Source organism: Mangifera indica, chromosome 8, assembly GCF_011075055.1.
Source record: "Mangifera indica cultivar Alphonso chromosome 8, CATAS_Mindica_2.1, whole genome shotgun sequence".
Classification (NCBI taxonomy): Eukaryota; Viridiplantae; Streptophyta; class Magnoliopsida; order Sapindales; family Anacardiaceae; genus Mangifera; species Mangifera indica.
Window position 1 is genome coordinate 8,049,296 of NC_058144.1, and position 18,802 is coordinate 8,068,097.

Here is an 18,802-nt window from a genome sequence, read left to right on the forward strand (position 1 = left end):
TTACATTGAAAAGTTTAGAAAAAATGGGGAAAAAAAAATCAACTTTGAGAATAGGTATATTAGGTAGTGGTTGTTTATTAGGGTTTCATGAGGTTCCAGCTAGGAGTTTTGACTACGAGACAGAATCTGAACTGATTGTATAATAGAGACTGACTGTGACAAGTAGACAAAAAAATTATGTTCATCCGAAATTGTTGACTGTCGATCAATAACTCCATACTGGATTAGAAGTTGATTGCTCAATGGTCAAATCAAAACTGCTTGTTATTGACTGATTGCTTTCTATGAAAAATTATGTTGCGGACTCAAAAGTTTTTTTTTTTTAATGTTAATTCTTTTCATCGTTTGATCCAAAACTGCAGTAATAAAGATCTTCTTATAATTGTTTCTTGTTTGGTAGAAGATGACCCTGTGTGTGAGAGAGAGACTTTTCTTGTTCATTTGATTAATTCCTTTATATTGTCTCTTTTTGATCTTTTGGGGACTATCAGACTTGCCATGCATGGAGATATCATTTTTCCTGCCTTCCAAGGATTTACTTTCCAAGGCTTCTTGGAGAGAATTTGAACAATTTGTCTTCACATGAGGGGGACTCATTGTTTATTGATTGAGGAATCATTTTCCAGCCAGGGGATTAGGTTCTTGCTAAAAGGCACTCAAAATTAAATAGAAATGCGTGGCATTTTTATGTGTAAGGCTAAATAATTCATGGAGGCAGAGAGAGAATTCTTGTGAGTAATGAAGACAAATATTCCAAGGATTAAAGTAAGAGTTTTGATGGGGAAGAGTATGCAGGAGATAAGGAAATTGGGTTAAGAAAATATGGAATTCTCTTACCAATATCAATAATCAATGCATCTTCTGTCTTCTTTTGTGCATGGGGGTTGACATTTTTCTTATTTTAGTGCAGTTTCCAAGCAAGAAAGAATCTCTCCAATTTCACCTCTTATTTTATCTTCTGCCGGATAATGACTTTGCAAATTGCAAACACTGCATAAATTGACACAAACTTGCAGTATATTTTAATCTATGTATTGTTGAGACTTGAGGGCCAGCGAAATTTTAATTAGTATATTTAATATATAGGATGATGTATGTGCCATTCCCAGGAGCCCTTTTCTCTATTTCATAATTTTGATCTTGAAATCAATTAGCAAAGTAGGATGTCTTTAAAGTACTTACATTAACCTTAATTAATTGGTAAAGTCCATAATTTAAAGAATGGTACAATTAGCACCACCAGCACTAGAGTATAACTTTTCGCAATTAAGGTAAATTTTAATTGAGTATATATTAATGCAATCTTAACGTATGTTAAAGGGTTTGGTGTCAAAGCGAAAAGAATATATGGTCAATTATTCCACAAGCATTAAAATCAATAGGCCACAGGACTTATTCCCACCCAAAGATTCATGTTTTCCCAAAGTTTTATTCATTAACTCAAACACCTACCAATCTATTAATTTTTTTAGTTACTGTCAACAGTAAAATTGTCATTTAATGAAAATATTTTTTAAAACTAAAAATTTATTATGTTTTTCCCTTAAGTTTAAAAGTCTAATATTTTCCCCTAACACCCCACCCAAGGTTTGAAAAATGACAAATTCGCCCTAGGGTTTCGATCTCCTTCTCTTCGGAGAACGATGACTTCTTGGTTGTCAACATTCTCCCTTCCAGTCGGCTTATCTCTCTCTCATGATCCCTCTGTTGATCTCCCCTGTTGTCTTCATCGAAGACGAGATGAAATATTTTTGTCTCAAATTAAGACGTTTTGTCTTTATGAACAACATTCATTGAGATTGGTGAACGACACATTACTGATAAAAACCCAATAAACAAAGACCCTAGTAGGTGAACAACGTTCGTCTCAATCTGAACACATTGTAGACACGTCTTCGTTGCTTTCTAAACAAAGGAGTGCAATCATTGAAACCAATCTGAACAAGGAAGGGTGGTGAAGAGACCAGAAGGAAGAGATAAGTCGACAGGGAGGGAGAACACTGATGGGCAAAAAGTTAGTGTTCGTCGGAGAGGAGGTGACCCTAGAGGAGAATTAGCCACTTTTCAAACCTTGGGAGGGGAGGGGGGGAGATGTTAGTTTTTAAACCTAGGGGAAAATGTGATGAATTTTTTGGTTTTTTAAAACATTGTCATTAAATGACAATTTTACTCTTGACAATAGCTAAAAAAAATTAATAAACGAGGGAGTGTTTGAGATTTTTAAAGTCAATATGTAAAAATTTGCGAAAACACTAGACTTTAGGTGGGAATATGTCCTTTGGCCAAATCAGTATTAAAATTGAATTAATTAAAAAACATATTATTCGGAGTGACTAGTGTTTCGTTTCAAGATTTACCCTTATAAAGAATAATATTAATGAGTAATCTTTTTATTCTGTAAATTAAGTTGGATACTGCAAAGAATCTAGGTGAGGAGGCCTCTGTTGCTGTTGGCTAAAGAGACGCCGCAAACATAGGCACCATATGGGATCTCGCCGCACGCACACAGATGCCAATCAGGACGTGTTGTTGGGTCAAATTGTTTCTTCGAAAGCATTTGCCAACAACACCAACTAGTTTTCATATTTATTTATTGTACATAAATAATCCGGCCATTTTCATCTATAATCTCAAAAGTAAGTTATCTTGCAGCTACTGGAACATCAAAGAGCAAAGGAGGGATTCCAAATAAAATGAGTCGACACAATAACTGATTTACTGGCCTCCTATTGAAATCCGGTGGTCAATATTAACCCAAACCCTTGTATCATTGGTCAAATCGAGTAATGAAAAACCCTTAATAGTTTACAGTAATACAAATTTACAACGGACAAGCGAGGCTGGGAGAACAAGGACAACTAAAAATAGCTTACCCCCTAGAACAAATGACCAACTATACAAATTGCTACGAGAGATACCAGTGCATTTTCTACAGACATTTCCCAAAAAAATAAACAACAAACTCGAGACTAAGCTGCTCAATTTGATGTGTGAAAGAGTTGTAGTAACCCAGCGCTCTTTGAGAGAGGAGAACAACCCATTTGATCTGTTCAATGTGATTGACACAACCCCAAAAGAGAGGTTCAACACCAGCTCGAGGAGGTTATTTGCTAAAAAAACCAGGGCTTTGGACAAAAAACAAGTTACTCAATGTGCAACAGAGAGAGAGAAAGAGAGAGAGAGAGAGAGAGAGAGAGAATTGAACTCAGGCTCCAACCAAACCGAATCCTGTTCAACCGTATTGAGCCTGCAATTCCACACACCCCCTAACAGCTTAAATTGGTAAGTCAGGTCAGGCTAGTTGACCAATGCAAAACTCAGTTACCAACACAGGCAATAAAGCTATGTCAACTGCTTATTGTCATTGAACAAACATAAGCAAACACAAATATAATCAGGCAGAAAATTTTCTCAACTTCAACTCGCTATCTCACTAGTAAAGGGTGAGGTCAGTAAATCGACGGACTATATTGGCAGCAATAATATGTACATGCCCAATGTCTAACTTACGTAGCCCAAAAATTAAATATTGCCTAGGCTATTGACAAACCATAAACAATTTCCCCTCCATTTTTTTCCACAATTTGAAGAGTCAATATCATTAGAATGGATGGTACACCAAATCAACAATTCTCAAGTTCTAATAACCGGACCCTTGTACAGCCCTCTCCGAATCACAAAGTTGTCAGGGGGTTGAAACTCTTCTAACCAAGTAACTTCTGAGACTGTCACTCCATTCACTTCAAGTTCACCTTCATTTAAGCAAGAAAAAATAAATAAGCATCTTACACAATAGGAGGGAAAAAAAAAAGCCAGTAAAGCCATGATTTACTTTAGAGAATCAGGTAATAACAATTCGAAACAAACAGGTATGATTACCTGGAAGATCCCTTCTGGGGGACCTCCGAAAATAAGTGCAATGTCGACCATGATCTGAAGAGTATGGAGGAGAGAGGATATCAAAGAGAGCACAGGGAGTTATAGCTTTGAAACAATGGATGTTCCCTCCACTAGTGGGATATAGAGTTGTCACCGCACAAGGAGCTGTCATATCAAGATCTTTAACAATCTTTGCAGGTCTTGCTGCAAACCAGCGATCAAAACCAACATAAATAGTCAGAATTAAAAGATGACATATATCTATAACCATCCATCTTTTGGGGAGGGTAAGAGAAGATCAACTGAGATAAATAAAGCAAATGCAATTAAAAGGAAAAGATTATAGAATATAAACATTTAATGCCATCACAAGGCTCACAAGAAGTCTTTCCTTTAAATATTTGTATGACCTTATTTATTAAACACGTTTATTTAATCAATCAAAATACCACAAGCCTCAAATATTCCTCTTCATGAATAAAAAAGAATGTATATATCATGATTTCTTATATATTTTATCTTAGAACTATGTACATAACCAAAACCATCCAATACTATTTCTTAAATCACAAGTGGGTTTGTAGAATTCAATAATAACTTTAAGAAAAACTATAAAATTAGATAAACCAATAATAGCAATACTAAATTAGTGCCTGTAAATTAACATTAGCTGGTCCACAAATCCGCAACCAAAATAGGGTAAATGCCAAATGTAATTCTTGCTTATCACCAGAGATTTAAATACCAAGTCAAAATTCAAATTAACCCAAACATTTCACACTAGAAAACAGTAACTTGAATTATAGTTACCAGCCAATTAAATGATAAAATCTTGTAGCATTCTCAACTGGGTTCATAAAAGAAGCATAACCGGCATAAGAGTTTCAACAATCTAGACTCCCCATCATTAGCTTCCTTAAAATTATATCAATGAAAAGCAAAATCTTATACTACCAGAAGATATTAACATTAACATTGACATCTCTTCATAGGCTCTCTCTTAGCTGTAAAATGACTACATATTGTACCGGATTTTTCTATGAATCGCTATAGTACAACTAGAGTTATTGCTTTATTTTTTGCTTTTAACCCCACACAACTCATTATGGCCCCAACTCTGGTTCAGTAGTTAATCTCAAGACTTGTGCACGACCATACCCTACAAGCTAAAACACTAGCACTCATATCTAGAATCACGACTCAAATTGAAAAAGCTTTCAATCCCAATGGAAGGGTGTTATACTGATATAAGAAAACTTTTAATTTATCCATGCTCAAAATTATCAGTATGTGTTCAATAAATCAACTAAGTCATTCAGCAAACTGAACAACAAGGAATAGATAAAGTTTCTAATGAAAAATCATCTATTTGTATATCTGCACACAATTAAAAGATCATATAGTAGCTAGAAAAATCTAAAGAAATCAAGCCGTAAAGATAAGACCTCAGGCTTTCCAATTGAAAATGCAATATAAATCAAGTGGGAAGCAATAGATATCTTAATAACTAAAGCAAGTACATGTAAGGCTCCATAAAAAGGGCACCGCAACAGTCATAGATTATTTAAAGTTCTGAAGGTAACTTTAGGTCAATTCCTTCATCAATACATATTGTACTATAATGAATAGTTTATTAAAGCCCATGGCACATGAGAATGCCATACTTTTCCAAGAAACCTCAATTCAATAGAATTTAATTAGAATAAACCTCATATAGACGTTAAAGCCCCAAAGAACAAGGTAGGTATTTCCAACATTAATATTTCAACACACTTAGCAGTTGAATGTGAACCAAATACGCTAAAAATCTTACCCATACTAACAATTACAAGAAGTCAATCTCCCATATGCCTATCTACTCTTGGTTTCCCATATTGTATATTAATTTAATGGAAACAACAATCATTGTAACATCATTTCCCTATGGAAGTCAAACAACTTGATAAGTAGAACAGAAAGATAAAAGGAATTATATAGCATATCTAAATAAAACAATATATTGTCATGATAAAAATGCAAAAATCCTTCCATGAAGCAATTAAAAAAAGAGCAGCAGATCCCTAAAAAAAAGCAAGTTTTAAGGTTTAGCCTAAATATTCCTGTGGTTGACACAATTCCAAATCACCAAAAAAAAAAAGAAAAAAACCCAATTGTCATCAAGAAATTAGAATTCATCAAACGGAGTGCAACTTAAGTTCTATCACGTTGTGCACATTCTGTAATGTTTGCAGACACAATAAGACTAACATAATCAATTAAAAAGGGGAAGACAATATACCCTAAGAACACACCTGTTGTTGGATCAGTAGGCTCAGGCAAATCAAGCCAATCATAGGACTTCACATGTAATGAACCGTAGACGAGCTTGCTCAAAACCGTCATTCCAGGATGATTATGGAGGGGTATGATTGATGAAGGCGGCATGCAAAAAATTCCTATCTGGGGAAAAAATATAAAGATTTAAAAAAAAATGGATCTCAGTAAGTCAGTTTCAAGTTTCACAATTTTACTTGCAATAAATAAAAAAACATTGATCTCAAACACAAAGAATAATTTCCAGCTTAGAAAAAAATATGTAACTCAGTAACAGGCAGTTTGCAGCTATGCTTACAGAGAAACTGTCACACTCGTGCAGATGCAAGTATTTGATTGGTGCCAAAGATTGATGCCTCCCATTACGCTCAAACATAGGACCTGGCAATTTACGTACCAATTGTGCCTCCTGTTCGAGGCCAACATCAGAAGGCTTTATTTTTTCTGCAATAAAATAATATCTGGGGTTAAAATTTTCAAGTAATATGAAATTATACCGATGCTGACAGCAAAACAAAAAAACTTTGAAATTTATTGTCAGCATGTACGTTGGAAGCAAAAATTAGAACCTCCAGAAATATATTTCACCAGCAATTTCAGAAGACTATACAACATAGAGTGAAACTGGATAAAACTCTAAATTCATTGCACAATTAACCTGTCAAAACCTTACCAACCAAAGGATTAAAAGATGGTGCCACAGTAGAAGCACATGCAACTGATGTCAGAAATATTAAATAAATATATATACTAGAAAAAAGCAACACAATGTACAGAGAGGAAGCTACAATGCATCTTCATCAAACACATAAAGAAAATTAGCCCTTCTTATCATACGTAAAAATGAACTTTTAACTGATTTCTACAATAGGCTAAAGAATTCAACACTCAGGCTATCAAATAAAGATTGTCAAAAGACAAATCTCATTAAAATGAGCAGTGGAATTTTGCACAAACTCCACATTCAGCTTACAGGTTATTCAGGACCCATGGTAAGTTAAATATGGATTGCCTATGTAAATGATCGATAGTGCCACATCAATACATACTCAGTAACACTTCCATCTCCCCAACCAAACCATCAAACTATGTCCAACGTGTAACAAAAGAGTTAACTATGTCACAGAGACCAGTTTGTCATCCAAATGGGTGATTCTTCATGAAAAATCAATTAAGCCCACATCACATGCACATTCCAAGAATAGAAAAAACTTGCCAAATTTTATTATAAGTCTATTTAGGTCATTCTAGACTGAAAAGAGCTCACAAATTAATAAATGATAACACTATAAAGAGCCGGTTCTTGATACCTAACATAGTTCGAACTTTGTCCAGGGCGTCATCCGAAACTGGCCCATTGGGGGAGAATGCTGCTTTGCAAGTGTTGTACAGTCTCTGTATGTAATATGGCATGATGTAACGTGGAAACCAACTTAACGGAACTACTTTCAGTAAGCAGATAACGCCTCTTCTGGAAACTCAGTAGCTGAAATTAAGACTAAATATGCAATTAAATACTTTGCTCTTTATCTATGAACCAAATCGACGGTAATAGATCTGCATGACATTTATCTCATCCCTCTCTGCCAATCTTAATTCAACAAACACAAACGAAACACCAATTAAATAACTCAACGCATTTCTTGTGAAATTAACTAACTAAATTGGACATAAAACACGAAATTTCTAAAACAATCCGATATAATTTTAACAAAAATGAAAAATATTAAAACATTGCAGTGAATTAATCGATTGTTTTTATTCAATTTTCCCCACAATCAAACAAAAAGAAGATAGTGAAATAAAAAATAAGCGCAATTTCCGGAGGTTTAAGATTAAAAATTATATGATCGAAGGGCTTTTAAAATTTGAAATAGAAAAAAGCAATTTGAGGAAAACAGAAGGCATATCAGGTCGATAGAGTAAAGAAAAAAGAGTGAAAAATAAGGGAAGAGAGTGCGTAGGCTAACAAACCTGGGGCGCGCATGATTAATAAAACGCGCAGGAGGTGCGACTGATATGATGAAGAAGAACAGAAATAAAGAAGGGATCGTTGCAAGCGAAGTAAAGAAGGGTTGAAGAGGAGAAGGCAAGGGAAATTTTGGACACGTCGCTAGTGGTCTTTTTCGCTCGGCCTTTTGGGCTCTGGCTGAGCAACTTTTTTTTTTTTGTTTTTACGATAGGTAAGGGGATAAAAATAAATATATCGACTCAGCTCCTTGTCACCTGGCTAGGGCCGCCTCTTTTTCCACCCTAATTTACGATTATACCCTTCCATTCTTTCTCTCCTAAAAATATCAACCTGATGTAATTTTTAAATTTTGTACAGAAGTCATTAGATAGAACTTTAGGATGAGCCCTTGGACCAATAGTGGAGTCATTCATCCATAGCCTTTTTGCTCGCTAGAAAAGTCGGTGATAATGAAAGAAATTGGAAGAATTTATTTGTGGAAAAACGTCGAGGGTGCGTCATCCATCACGTCTTTAGATAGAATCTTGGGAAAAAGACTTTTTCCACCCAAGTTTTAGTTGTATCCCAAAAATATATCAACGTTAGATGAAAAACTCGAACACTTATCCATCTCTAAATCGTTGTTAAATTTTTTATTAAATAGAGGAATAAAACCGTTATTTTACTGTTTATATCATAGTTATATAATTTTAGTGCATTTTCCCCCTCCAACTTTAAAAATTAACTTTTACCCTCATCTCTGAACTTTGAAAAGTAATTTTCACTCCCCCAAATTCCTAATTTTTTTTTCACTTTCCCTCCGACTACTGACAATGACGTGGTTGGAGGGAGAGTGATGAACGTTTTCCATTCTAGATGACCCTCGTCGTCCATTTTCTAGACGATGGTTCAGAATGGACGACTCTAGAATAGACGACAAAACATCGTCCAGATCTAAACGACGCTTATCATTGACGATCGTCATCTAGAGGTGGTGGACCTCTAGACGAAAACTTATCCGTTGTTGTCAGAGAAAGTGGCTACATTTCAATGGGAAAAGTGAATTTTTTAAAACTTAATTCAGGGGATAAATGTTAATTTTTAAAATTAAAGAGGAAAAATGAGATAAAATTTTAATTATTTAATATTATTGATAAAATGAGTAATTTATCCCTTAATCCTAATAGAAAATATGTGAGTGGATCCAAATAAATTAAACTTTGGATAGATATTTGAATTTTCCATTAGGGTTAGGTATACTTATAAAATAAGGGTAAAACTTGGGTGGGACAGTCCTTTTCCCTATAATCTAATTGTAAAAAGATAGTTGACGTCATTTATAATAAAGATTTTATTTTTGGTTTTAATTTCAGTATTATTATTAGTATATAGAATTTTTTTTAATTATAATATAAGTATTCACAATTCTATATGATAAGTAAATTGTGCTGTTGATTAGATTAAAAAAAGAATTTTACTTTTACCCTCCCATTGATTTTTTTTGGGGTTATGCCCTGTTTTACGAAAAAACAAGAATTCAAAATATGAAATTTGAGTAGAAAAATAAAAACAAACTTGGTAATGTAAAATAGACAAAAGAAATTGAATAAATTATGATTAAAATAACAATAAAATTTTAAATATATAATTAAATATACAAATAATATGTCATTATGTGATTTGATAATTTTAAATTAAAAATAAAATAATATTTAATCGTATAATAATATATCATTTATATATCTCATTATATATTAAAAAAATATGTATATAGAATGTTGCTCTATATGAGAAATTTATAACAAAGTTTAATTGGTATAATCGATACGCCATTGGCCTTTGTTCAAGTGATAACACAAAAGGAAACCTTATAGTTGTGTAAATTACTGCATGATGGTTGGTCACACTATTTAGGTTAATTCATTGCATTAATAGTATTGCATTATTACAAATTCCAAGTTGTTATTCCATCTTGAGCACCGAAAGTTGGAGCACAATTCCAAAGGATGCGACTTTATAAATATAAAGTTACAGGAGGAATCTATCCTATATAATGCAAAAGGATGCATCACAATTTTGTATTTTATGCTCTAAGAAATACACCTTATATGTTGCTACGGTATTCCCTTTTTATCATAATTAATAGTTAAATTAATATATTTAGTGGTATCTTTTATGAGCCGTTTGGTTCCAGTTAAGATAAATTCCTTTAATAATCTATCTTTTATTTTCTTGTTTGGTTTGTCAATAATAAAATATTATAATAATTTTTTATTATCAATGCTGACGTGACAGTTAATATAGGTGGTAATCTTGATTTTATTATAATTATATTATTATTTATTAGTTTTTAAGATAAAAATAAATTTATTTTTAATTAATACGATAAATAATATAAAAAATATTTAAAAATAATTATATTCAATAACATTTAAATAAAATAATTTACTAATAATCTTTTATTACCTTTAACCAAACATAATAATTATTTATACCTATCAAATTTTATCAAACATAATAATCATTTATATCCAGTAATCTTCTAAGTAATCTATCTTCAAGGTAATCTTTCTATTTTGGTAATAAAACATTATCCAAACCAAACACCCCCTTAAGAGTATTCAAAATTATCCGATAATTAAATAAAACCAATTTTTAAATTGAAAATTGAACTGAAAAATAAAAAAAATTGGTTCATATTTTGGTTTAAAAAATAGAAAAAATGGTTTTTAGATTTGGTTACTGGTTTGTCTAATTTTTTAAACTGATTAACTTAATCAATTTTTAAAAAGTTGAATAAAAAATTAATAAAATATTAAAAATATTTTTTAAAAAATTAGCAAAAATAATAAAATATGATATTTATTTTAAAATTCGATTCAAAAACTGGTTAACCAAAAATTCTATTTGTTTAATTGGTATTTTTAATTCAATTCAAAATCAGTTAATCTTTAAATCGGTTCAATTTTGATTTATGATTTTTTTAAATAAAAAATTCAATTCAATTTAAAAAATTGATAAACCGATCCAATTAACTAGTTTTGAACACCTTAATACTTTTATTATCATTTAGATGAATAAAAATTATGTTTTTTTATATCATATTTTTAATGTACACTTAAAAACTCTTTTACCTGCATGTTGTATATACCATTTTTCATAAATAATTCTAAAGTATTATCATCATGGAATTAAAAAATGTTAATTGCGACAACGTAGTTAACCGTACCGTTTGTGATCTTGAAAACCAAATTTTAAGAGTTGAAATCAATGAATAATTGGAAGTTTCTAATCCTATTTACCTTGACCTTCTTGATTTTTCCCCTTTGCTACAGCATGACCCCAAATAGGAATTGCCAGGGTTCAACTTAATTACGAGGAAGATTGAGGAGTTGAAGGAGCATTACAAAGATGAGAAACTAAGTTTAATCTTTACCAGGCACATGTTGTTTGGGCGCAAGTTTATCAGTATGGTAGAAAATGGCATCACTGATATTCCTGTAACAGCCTTTGCTTTCGACTGTCTGCAAGTTTGAAACAAGCCTTTAAGGAGAGGATGGAAAAGTATACAAAGCTAACTGTCTCGTGTGTACTGGATCCTGTCTTCTCAAACCTGAATATCTAGGCCCATGTGATCTCAACTTTCTCCTTGTTGTTTGTGCCCTCAGCCCACTTGTCTGGTGAGACCAGTTAGAGTTAGATTTAAACTGAATTTATTCAAATTTAAGTTCGAATTTGAATTTTGTTTGAATAAGTTTAAAATAAGTTTAGTTCAAACGAACTCGAGTTTAAGCTCATTTGAAGTGAGCTTGACGAACCTAAGCTCGAGCTTGAGCTCAATTTCATGAAAATTGAGCTAAACCCGAGTTTAGGAGAGTTCAAACTCAGTTTGACTCGAATTTAACCTTAGTTCCAGCAAACTTTTGGGTCCAACAACAATAGCTCATGCATAACAGTCTCTTCCTCAATGTACTTTTCGTTTTTCAACTCAAACACATTTAAAATCACATGGAATTAGAAGGAGAGGGAAACCAAGTCAGTCTCAGTTTGAGACAGATGAACCACGAAAATGATTATTCCCCCGAATGGTAAATTAGCTTAGAAATTTCATTCTATTAGTAGGGCAATGCAAGATGTAGGAGAGAAAGAATGAAATATAGGCAGGCCTAACCAGCCAGAGTCCAAAAGCCCCAGCAAAAAAGCCCACTAGTGACATGTCCAAAATTTTCCTTTGCCTTCTCCTCTTCTTCCCTTCACCCTGCTTACTTGCAAGTTGCAACGGCCCCTTCTTTTCTTCTGTTCTTCATCATTTCAGTCGCACCTCCTGCGAGTTTTATTAATCATGCGCACTCCAGGTATGTTAGCCTACGCACTCTCTTCCCTTCTTTTTCGCTCTTTTTTTTTTTTTTTTTTAACTCTATCGATCTGATGCGACTCCTCTTTTCCTCAAACTGCTTGTTTCTATTTCAAATTTTAAAAGCCCTTCGATCATATTATTTTTAATATGAAACCTCTGGTAATTGCATTTATTTTTCGTTTCACTATCTTCTTTTTGTTTGATTATGGAGAAAATTGAATAAAAACAATCGATTAATTCACTGCAATGCTTTAATATTTTTCAAATTTATTGCAATTATATTAGAATGTTGTATAAATTTCATATTTTATGTCCAATTTAGTTAGTTAATTTCACAAGAAATGCGTTGGATTTATTTAATTAGTGTTTCGTTTGTGTTTGTTGATTAAGACTGGCAGAGAGGGATGAGATGAATGTCATGCAGATCTAATACCGTCGATTTGATTCAAAGATTGAGAGCAAAGTATTTAATTGCATATTTAATCATAATTTCAGCTACTGAGTTTCTAGAAGAGGCTTTATCAGCTTACTGAAATTAGTTCCGGTAAGTTGGTATCGTCGTTACATCATGCCATATTACATACAGAGACTTTACAACGCTTGCAAAGCATAATTCTCATGCATAATAGTTTCTTCCTCCATAAACTTTCGTCTTTCAAATCAAACATATTTAAAATCACATAGAATTAGAGGGAGAGGGAAACCAAACCCAAAATAAAGATTTATTTCACCAGAGAAGTAACGTGTAACTGTTACCGTCTTCAATTTCATTCCTTTCTATCCATTGGGAAAGCTGCAAGCCTCAATCCTTGGCGAGTTGCTGTTATTATTCTCTGTTTGCTCTAAATCAGCTTGTGAATTCTTGATTAAGGTAAATCTTGTGCATAATAAATCCAACAGTCAAATCATTGTCATCATTTCTTCTGGTTTATTAACTGCATTTGTTACTTTTTGGTTAAGGTTGTAGTTCTGCAGATTTTCTCTTTGAGATGGCTCTGGCTGATTTGACCAAATGTTGTATTAATTCCATTCGCCAAGTAAGTTTTGTTTCTCACTATGAATTTTATTTTTCTGGATAATTGAAGTGAATTGCTGGAGCTATCACACCATTTCTATGCATAAGGTGCATATTAAGTATTTTTACAGAAGTTTGGTTGAAAATGTCATTGATTGGGCATGACTGACTTAGTTTTTGTTGAATTTATGGCTTCAATATCCGGTAATGGACTTAATTAATCCATTGACAGAGTTACAACCCCTGAATTGTTAGGGCTATAGACAATTTTAAGGTTCCGGGAAAATTTTTTGATACCTCTGGAGCAAATTGCCATGGGTTTTCTGATACCTAGAATTGTATGGTCCAATATAGTTCTGGACTTGAGTATACTAAGGGGGTTTGTGGATTTATGATGATAAGAAAGAAGCTATGAGTGATGAGTGTACATTGTTAACAAGCTGCATCATTGGTTCTTTGATGTGTATAACATGGACACCATAGACCCAGAATCCATTATTTTCTTTCAATCTCCTAGAGCTGTTAGGTATTCTAATGAATTTAGGCTCTACCATGAATTTTGTTTTATGTCATTTGTACTGGTTATTTCCAAATTACAAATACTTCATTTATGTTGATGGATAGCTGTATTCTTGGTGCATTTTTCAGTTGGTTTGCTTTTGTTTGTTTGTTTTAATTTTATTTAGATATCAGAGCACATTGAAGATGCTACTCTGTACATAGATTCTGGATGTACTGAGAGTTTCCAATTTATTGGAGCATTTCCTGTCTTACTAGAACTTGGAGTACGTGCTGTGTGCAGCTTGGAAAACATGTGTGCTCTCGATGGGGTAAGTTGATTGGGCACATTTTAAATCAAATCTCACTCTTTTTAAATTTCCCAACATTTTTTTATAGCCTCTTTAAAGTTTTGAAAATACTTTATAGCATAATTTCATTCCTTCTTGTTTCAGACCCTAATGATGTTTAAAACCAAGAAATTAGGTTATATCTCACAAAACTGAGAGCACACAAGGAGAGTTTTGCTAAGTAATTAAGGGGATAACACAGTATCTAGACATGTCTTGATGTGCTAGATTGTTAGTTCCTCTGTTTGTGCTAGGTTTTTTATCTAGAATTTTGATTCAATTTATAGTCATATCTTCTATGTCAAGCATTTTCTAATTTTACTGAATTGTTTCTGTAGGCGGCTGATTGGAACACAAATTTTGATCCCCCTAGGAAAATAGTGGTTATGACATCTCGTCTACTAAGTGATGCACATCGCTACATCATGCAATGCCTGAGGACACACCACAGTGTTCGTCACTGTGCAATATTCACATCTATCTCAGAGGTGCTTTTTTGATATAGCTGTTTCTATATGTTAGGATTTATTAACTTACTCTCATTTAAACTTCTTTTGTGTTCTTCATTTTCTTGTTGTGCGAGTTATGAACTTAATCACCTAACTTTTATCTTATTCCTATATGGCATCTGAAACAAATTTTTATGTTGGTACTAATGGTATCTAAGATTTAATCTGAAACTCCTTTGATTCTTGTGCAATTTCTATTTAAACATTGTCATATGTGCACTGTTGACATTCTACAGTGATAAGTTGTAGTATGATGCTATATGTTTTTATTTTGATTTCATTCTTGTGACAGCGTGTTTTTCCCTACCATAACCTCCTTTGTCTGTTATGTTTGAGTATTATTGGAAAATTTTCTCATTGTAGATAGCTCACTCAGCATATCCCGATTCACCTCTTGGGCCAGATGCATTCGGTGAGTATAAATCCTTGCTTCTTCAAGATTATGAAGAGCTTCTTAAGATGAGCAACACAAAGTCCAGACAGTCAGAAGCTAACAACTTCCTGGAAAAATTGACCTTTGAAGATGATGGATGGTCACGGCTTACATCTAGTGGAGAGAACATCCCTAATTTTGAAGCTAGTTCAGTTGGAAATGATCTATATGAAGATAATCCAGTAGGGCTAATGGAAGATGTAGGGCAAAAATTGGTTGTTTCTGTTCATCACTTTCCTATGATTTTGTGTCCTTTTTCATCTAGGGTGTTTGTCTTACCTTCAGAGGGATCTATAGCTGAAGCATGCTTATCAAATGAACATGAGGATTCTCTTAGTCCTGGGTTACCTCCAATAAGTACCAGGTCCTTCTCTGATGGTGATGATGTCCCTCTAGGGGCTACTCTTACAGCCAATTTTCTTTACCATCTGGCTGCCAAGGTAACAAGCAGCACATGGTTAAACTTGTTTTTGTTAAATTTTTCATATTGGAGTATTCTTTTATTTATTTACTCAAGTTTCTAATATGCTTATCTACACACACACACACACATATATTGAATTTCACTATATCGGTTGTTCATTATGTTACTTTGTATTATATTGTTATCCTAATATCTTTTCAAAAATTGTGTAGATGGACTTGAAATTGGAAATATTTTCCTTTGGTGATTTGTCAAAAACTGTTGGGAAGATTTTGACGGATATGTCAAGCCTTTATGATGTAGGTCGCCGTAAACGAACAGCTGGATTATTACTTATCGACCGCACATTTGATCTTCTAACTCCATGCTGTCATGGAGATTCTCTTGTTGATCGCATATTTTTATCTTTGCCTCGTAGGAAAAGAACTACATCCTATAACCACACGAAAGGTTCTCAAAGCCAAGTCAAATTGGGGCCTCCTCGCATACAACGACTTCCTATTAATGTTCATATACCAATTGCAAATATCTTAAGTATAGAAGATTCAGAAAGAGAAGATTCTCTGATTTTGCTGAACGTCGAAGCTTTTTTACGTGGGTGGGATGCATACAACCATTCTTGCCAAGTTGTAGATTTGGTTGATCTTGGCAACAAAGTCCATACGGAGAAGTCCCTTTACTCTGAGATTCAGCTTTTCAATGGGTCCTTTGTCTCAACTGAAAATTTTCGTGGAACACCGTTTATGGAAACTTTACTGGATAGAAGAACAAAGGATGGGGCTGTATTGGTAAAGAAATGGCTCCAGGAGACAGTGCGTCAGGAAAATTTAAATGTTAATGTGAGAACCCGTCCTGGTTCTGCTACAAAATTGGAGTTGCAACTTATGACTAAAGCACTGGCACAAAACCAGTCGACTTTTTTAAGAAATAAAGGAATTATTCAGTTAGGCGCAGCTGCATTAGTTGCTCTTGAGGAATCCCAGAGTGCCAAATGGGATGCATTTATCAGCGCAGAGAAAATGTTGCATGTCAGTGCTGGAGACACTAGCCAGAGCCTCACTGCTCAAATTGGCGATCTTATCAACAAGAGTTTGGTAGGATCACAGGGGAAGAAGAATGGAAAACATGAGTCGTCACAAGGACTACTCTCCTTCAAAGATGCTCTGCTCCTTATGGTTATTGGTTATGTATTGGCAGGTGAAAATTTCCCAACATCTGGGTCTGGTGGCCCATTTTCATGGCAAGAGGAACATTTTCTAAAAGAAGCTATTGTAGATGCATTTCTGGAAAATCCATCAGCAGCCAAACTGAAGTTCCTCCATGGTCTAACAGAGGAGCTTGAGGCCAATTTAAGCAGAATGAAATCAGAGGACACCAAAGAAGCATTTTCAGATCAGTTAGATATTGATGATTTTGACGATGATCAATGGGGTAAGTGGGGTGATGAAGATGTAGATAATGATGATAAGAAAGACCAAGCATACAATGACATGCAGCTGAAGTTGGAGCTGCGGGATAGGGTGGATAACCTTTTCAAATTTTTTCACAAGGTATCTGGTCTAAAGAATTGGAATATGCAGTTGAGAGAAGATCCTTTGGACTCTGAAATCAACTTTAGTGGTGATTCATACACGAGTAAGGGATTACTGTATAAGCTGCTTAGAAACGTATTGAGTAAGTCTGATGTACCTGGGCTGGAGTACCATTCCTCTACTGTGGGGCGACTTTTCAAAAGTGGGTTTGGGAGATTTGGGCTCGGACAGGTAATTCATCATCTCTCTAAATTTTACTGAAATTGTTCTTCAGCAGTTGTGAAGGCTAACTTTGTTTTTAAAAATCTCCAGGCCAAACCCAGTCTTGCTGACCAAAATGTTATTCTGATATTTGTTATTGGTGGCATCAATGGTTTAGAGGTACAAATTTCTCGAGCTCTTTCAGCTTATATTGTAATCTTCTCTTCAAGAATCTGCTTTCGTATTCTCAGGATGAGTCTGCATGTGAAGTTTGTTTTGATACTACTTTGAGAGACCATGTTTATAAAATTAACACTTGGACCTCTTTATATAATCTCAGGTTCGCGAAGCGATGGAGGCATTATCCGAGAGTGGAAGGCCTGATTTAGAATTGATTATTGGTGGAACAACTCTTCTAACTCCTGATGACATGTTTGATTTACTCTTAGGAGAGTCCGCTCACATTTGATTTCAGCGCTACTTTACCTTTTTTTTTTTTTTTAATTTGTTAAATGAAAATAATTATATATGGTAGAAACAAAGTATGATAAAGTGCAAATTGCTCCGTGGCTGGCAGTTCAAATTATTCTCTTTATCTTAGCGATGGATGAATTGACGGCTGATCACACTCTCTAGATTTGGTACTGGTCCTCTTAATTAGCATGATGAAAGAAAAGTATATATTTCATTTCTCAAAGAAATGGGATCGTGCTTTTAAATGGTTTCCAATGGGCCAAAGGACTATTTCCCACTCAAAGAATCATTTAATCTCAAGTTTTTATTCTTTAATTTTGAAAATCTCATTTATTTACCTATGAACGATTAAAATTAACGAAATTTTAACCTTTTAAAATTTTATCTCTTTTTCTTTCGATAAACGTTAAAAACTAAAGGTATTTTCCTAATCTAAGTTTTAAAAAATGATAATTTTTTTTTATGGTTTAATTTCTAGGTCTTTGATGTTATTGTTGGCGGTCTCTCCCTTCTAAAGTTTTCTCTTCCTCAGGTGATCACTCTACACTCAGTTAGATACTTGATCGGCGTCCAACAAAGCTTGGAAGACGACACGAGACAAAAAGCTTTGTCTCCTGTTGTCTCTCAAGCTTCATTGGATGCCAATCAGACATCTAACTGAGTGGAGAGAGATCGTCGGAGGAAAAAAAAGCTTTGGAAGGGAAAGACAGTCGACAATGATGTAATAACGTCAAAGATCTAGAAATTAAACCTTAAAGAAGAACTCTTATTTTTTAAAACTTGGGTTAGGAAAAAAATTTTAGTTTTTAAAAGTTTGAAAGGAAAGGGAAGAAAGCAGATTATATATTCATTCGGATATTATGATT

The 18,802-nt window shown here is 33.8% G+C and overlaps 2 protein-coding genes across 6 annotated transcripts; one reads left to right on the forward strand and one right to left on the reverse strand.

Moving 5' to 3' along the window:
• Window positions 1-3,343: 3,343 nt before the first annotated feature.
• On the reverse strand, window positions 3,344-8,368 carry LOC123223519 (plant cysteine oxidase 5-like). Of its 3 annotated transcripts, none has more exons than XM_044646694.1 (6): window positions 8,167-8,368; window positions 7,503-7,678; window positions 6,491-6,636; window positions 6,171-6,318; window positions 3,880-4,083; window positions 3,344-3,752 (listed from the first exon to the last, which is right to left on the reverse strand). In XM_044646694.1, exons 2-6 carry the CDS (start codon window positions 7,603-7,605, stop codon window positions 3,634-3,636), a joined length of 720 nt encoding a protein of 239 aa, XP_044502629.1. In that variant the 5' UTR covers window positions 7,606-7,678; window positions 8,167-8,368; the 3' UTR covers window positions 3,344-3,633. The 3 variants fall into 3 exon arrangements, with proteins under 3 accessions (XP_044502629.1, XP_044502628.1, XP_044502630.1); XM_044646693.1 differs by having other exon boundaries at window positions 7,503-7,783; window positions 8,167-8,367; XM_044646695.1 differs by lacking the exon at window positions 7,503-7,678.
• Window positions 8,369-12,320: 3,952 nt separating this feature from the next.
• LOC123223843 (sec1 family domain-containing protein MIP3) lies at window positions 12,321-18,085 on the forward strand. 3 transcript variants are annotated; one of them, XM_044647247.1, is made up of 9 exons: window positions 12,321-12,498; window positions 12,891-13,371; window positions 13,461-13,537; window positions 14,202-14,345; window positions 14,702-14,851; window positions 15,236-15,745; window positions 15,942-17,492; window positions 17,574-17,642; window positions 17,803-18,085. In XM_044647247.1, exons 3-9 carry the CDS (start codon window positions 13,490-13,492, stop codon window positions 17,929-17,931), a joined length of 2,601 nt encoding a protein of 866 aa, XP_044503182.1. In that variant the 5' UTR covers window positions 12,321-12,498; window positions 12,891-13,371; window positions 13,461-13,489; the 3' UTR covers window positions 17,932-18,085. The 3 variants fall into 3 exon arrangements, with proteins under 3 accessions (XP_044503182.1, XP_044503183.1, XP_044503184.1); XM_044647248.1 differs by having other exon boundaries at window positions 13,468-13,537; XM_044647249.1 differs by lacking the exons at window positions 12,321-12,498; window positions 12,891-13,371 and having other exon boundaries at window positions 14,293-14,345.
• The last annotated feature ends 717 nt before the right edge of the window (window positions 18,086-18,802 follow it).

Bases quoted from the DNA above. Each gene is read 5' to 3' on its own strand.
- LOC123223519 (XM_044646694.1), bottom strand. From the start codon at position 7,605: ATGCCATATTACATACAGAGACTGTACAACACTTGCAAAGCAGCATTC. The intron at 6,319-6,490 runs GTAAGCATAGCT...TTTTTTCCCCAG, and splicing joins ACGAGTGTGACAGTTTCTCT to ATAGGAATTTTTTGCATGCC. The intron at 4,084-6,170 runs GTGTGTTCTTAG...GCTGGTTTGCAG, and splicing joins GCCTACTGATCCAACAACAG to CAAGACCTGCAAAGATTGTT.
- LOC123223843 (XM_044647247.1), top strand. From the start codon at position 13,490: ATGGCTCTGGCTGATTTGACCAAATGTTGTATTAATTCCATTCGCCAA. The intron at 13,538-14,201 runs GTAAGTTTTGTT...AATTTTATTTAG, and splicing joins GTATTAATTCCATTCGCCAA to ATATCAGAGCACATTGAAGA. The intron at 14,346-14,701 runs GTAAGTTGATTG...TTGTTTCTGTAG, and splicing joins ACATGTGTGCTCTCGATGGG to GCGGCTGATTGGAACACAAA.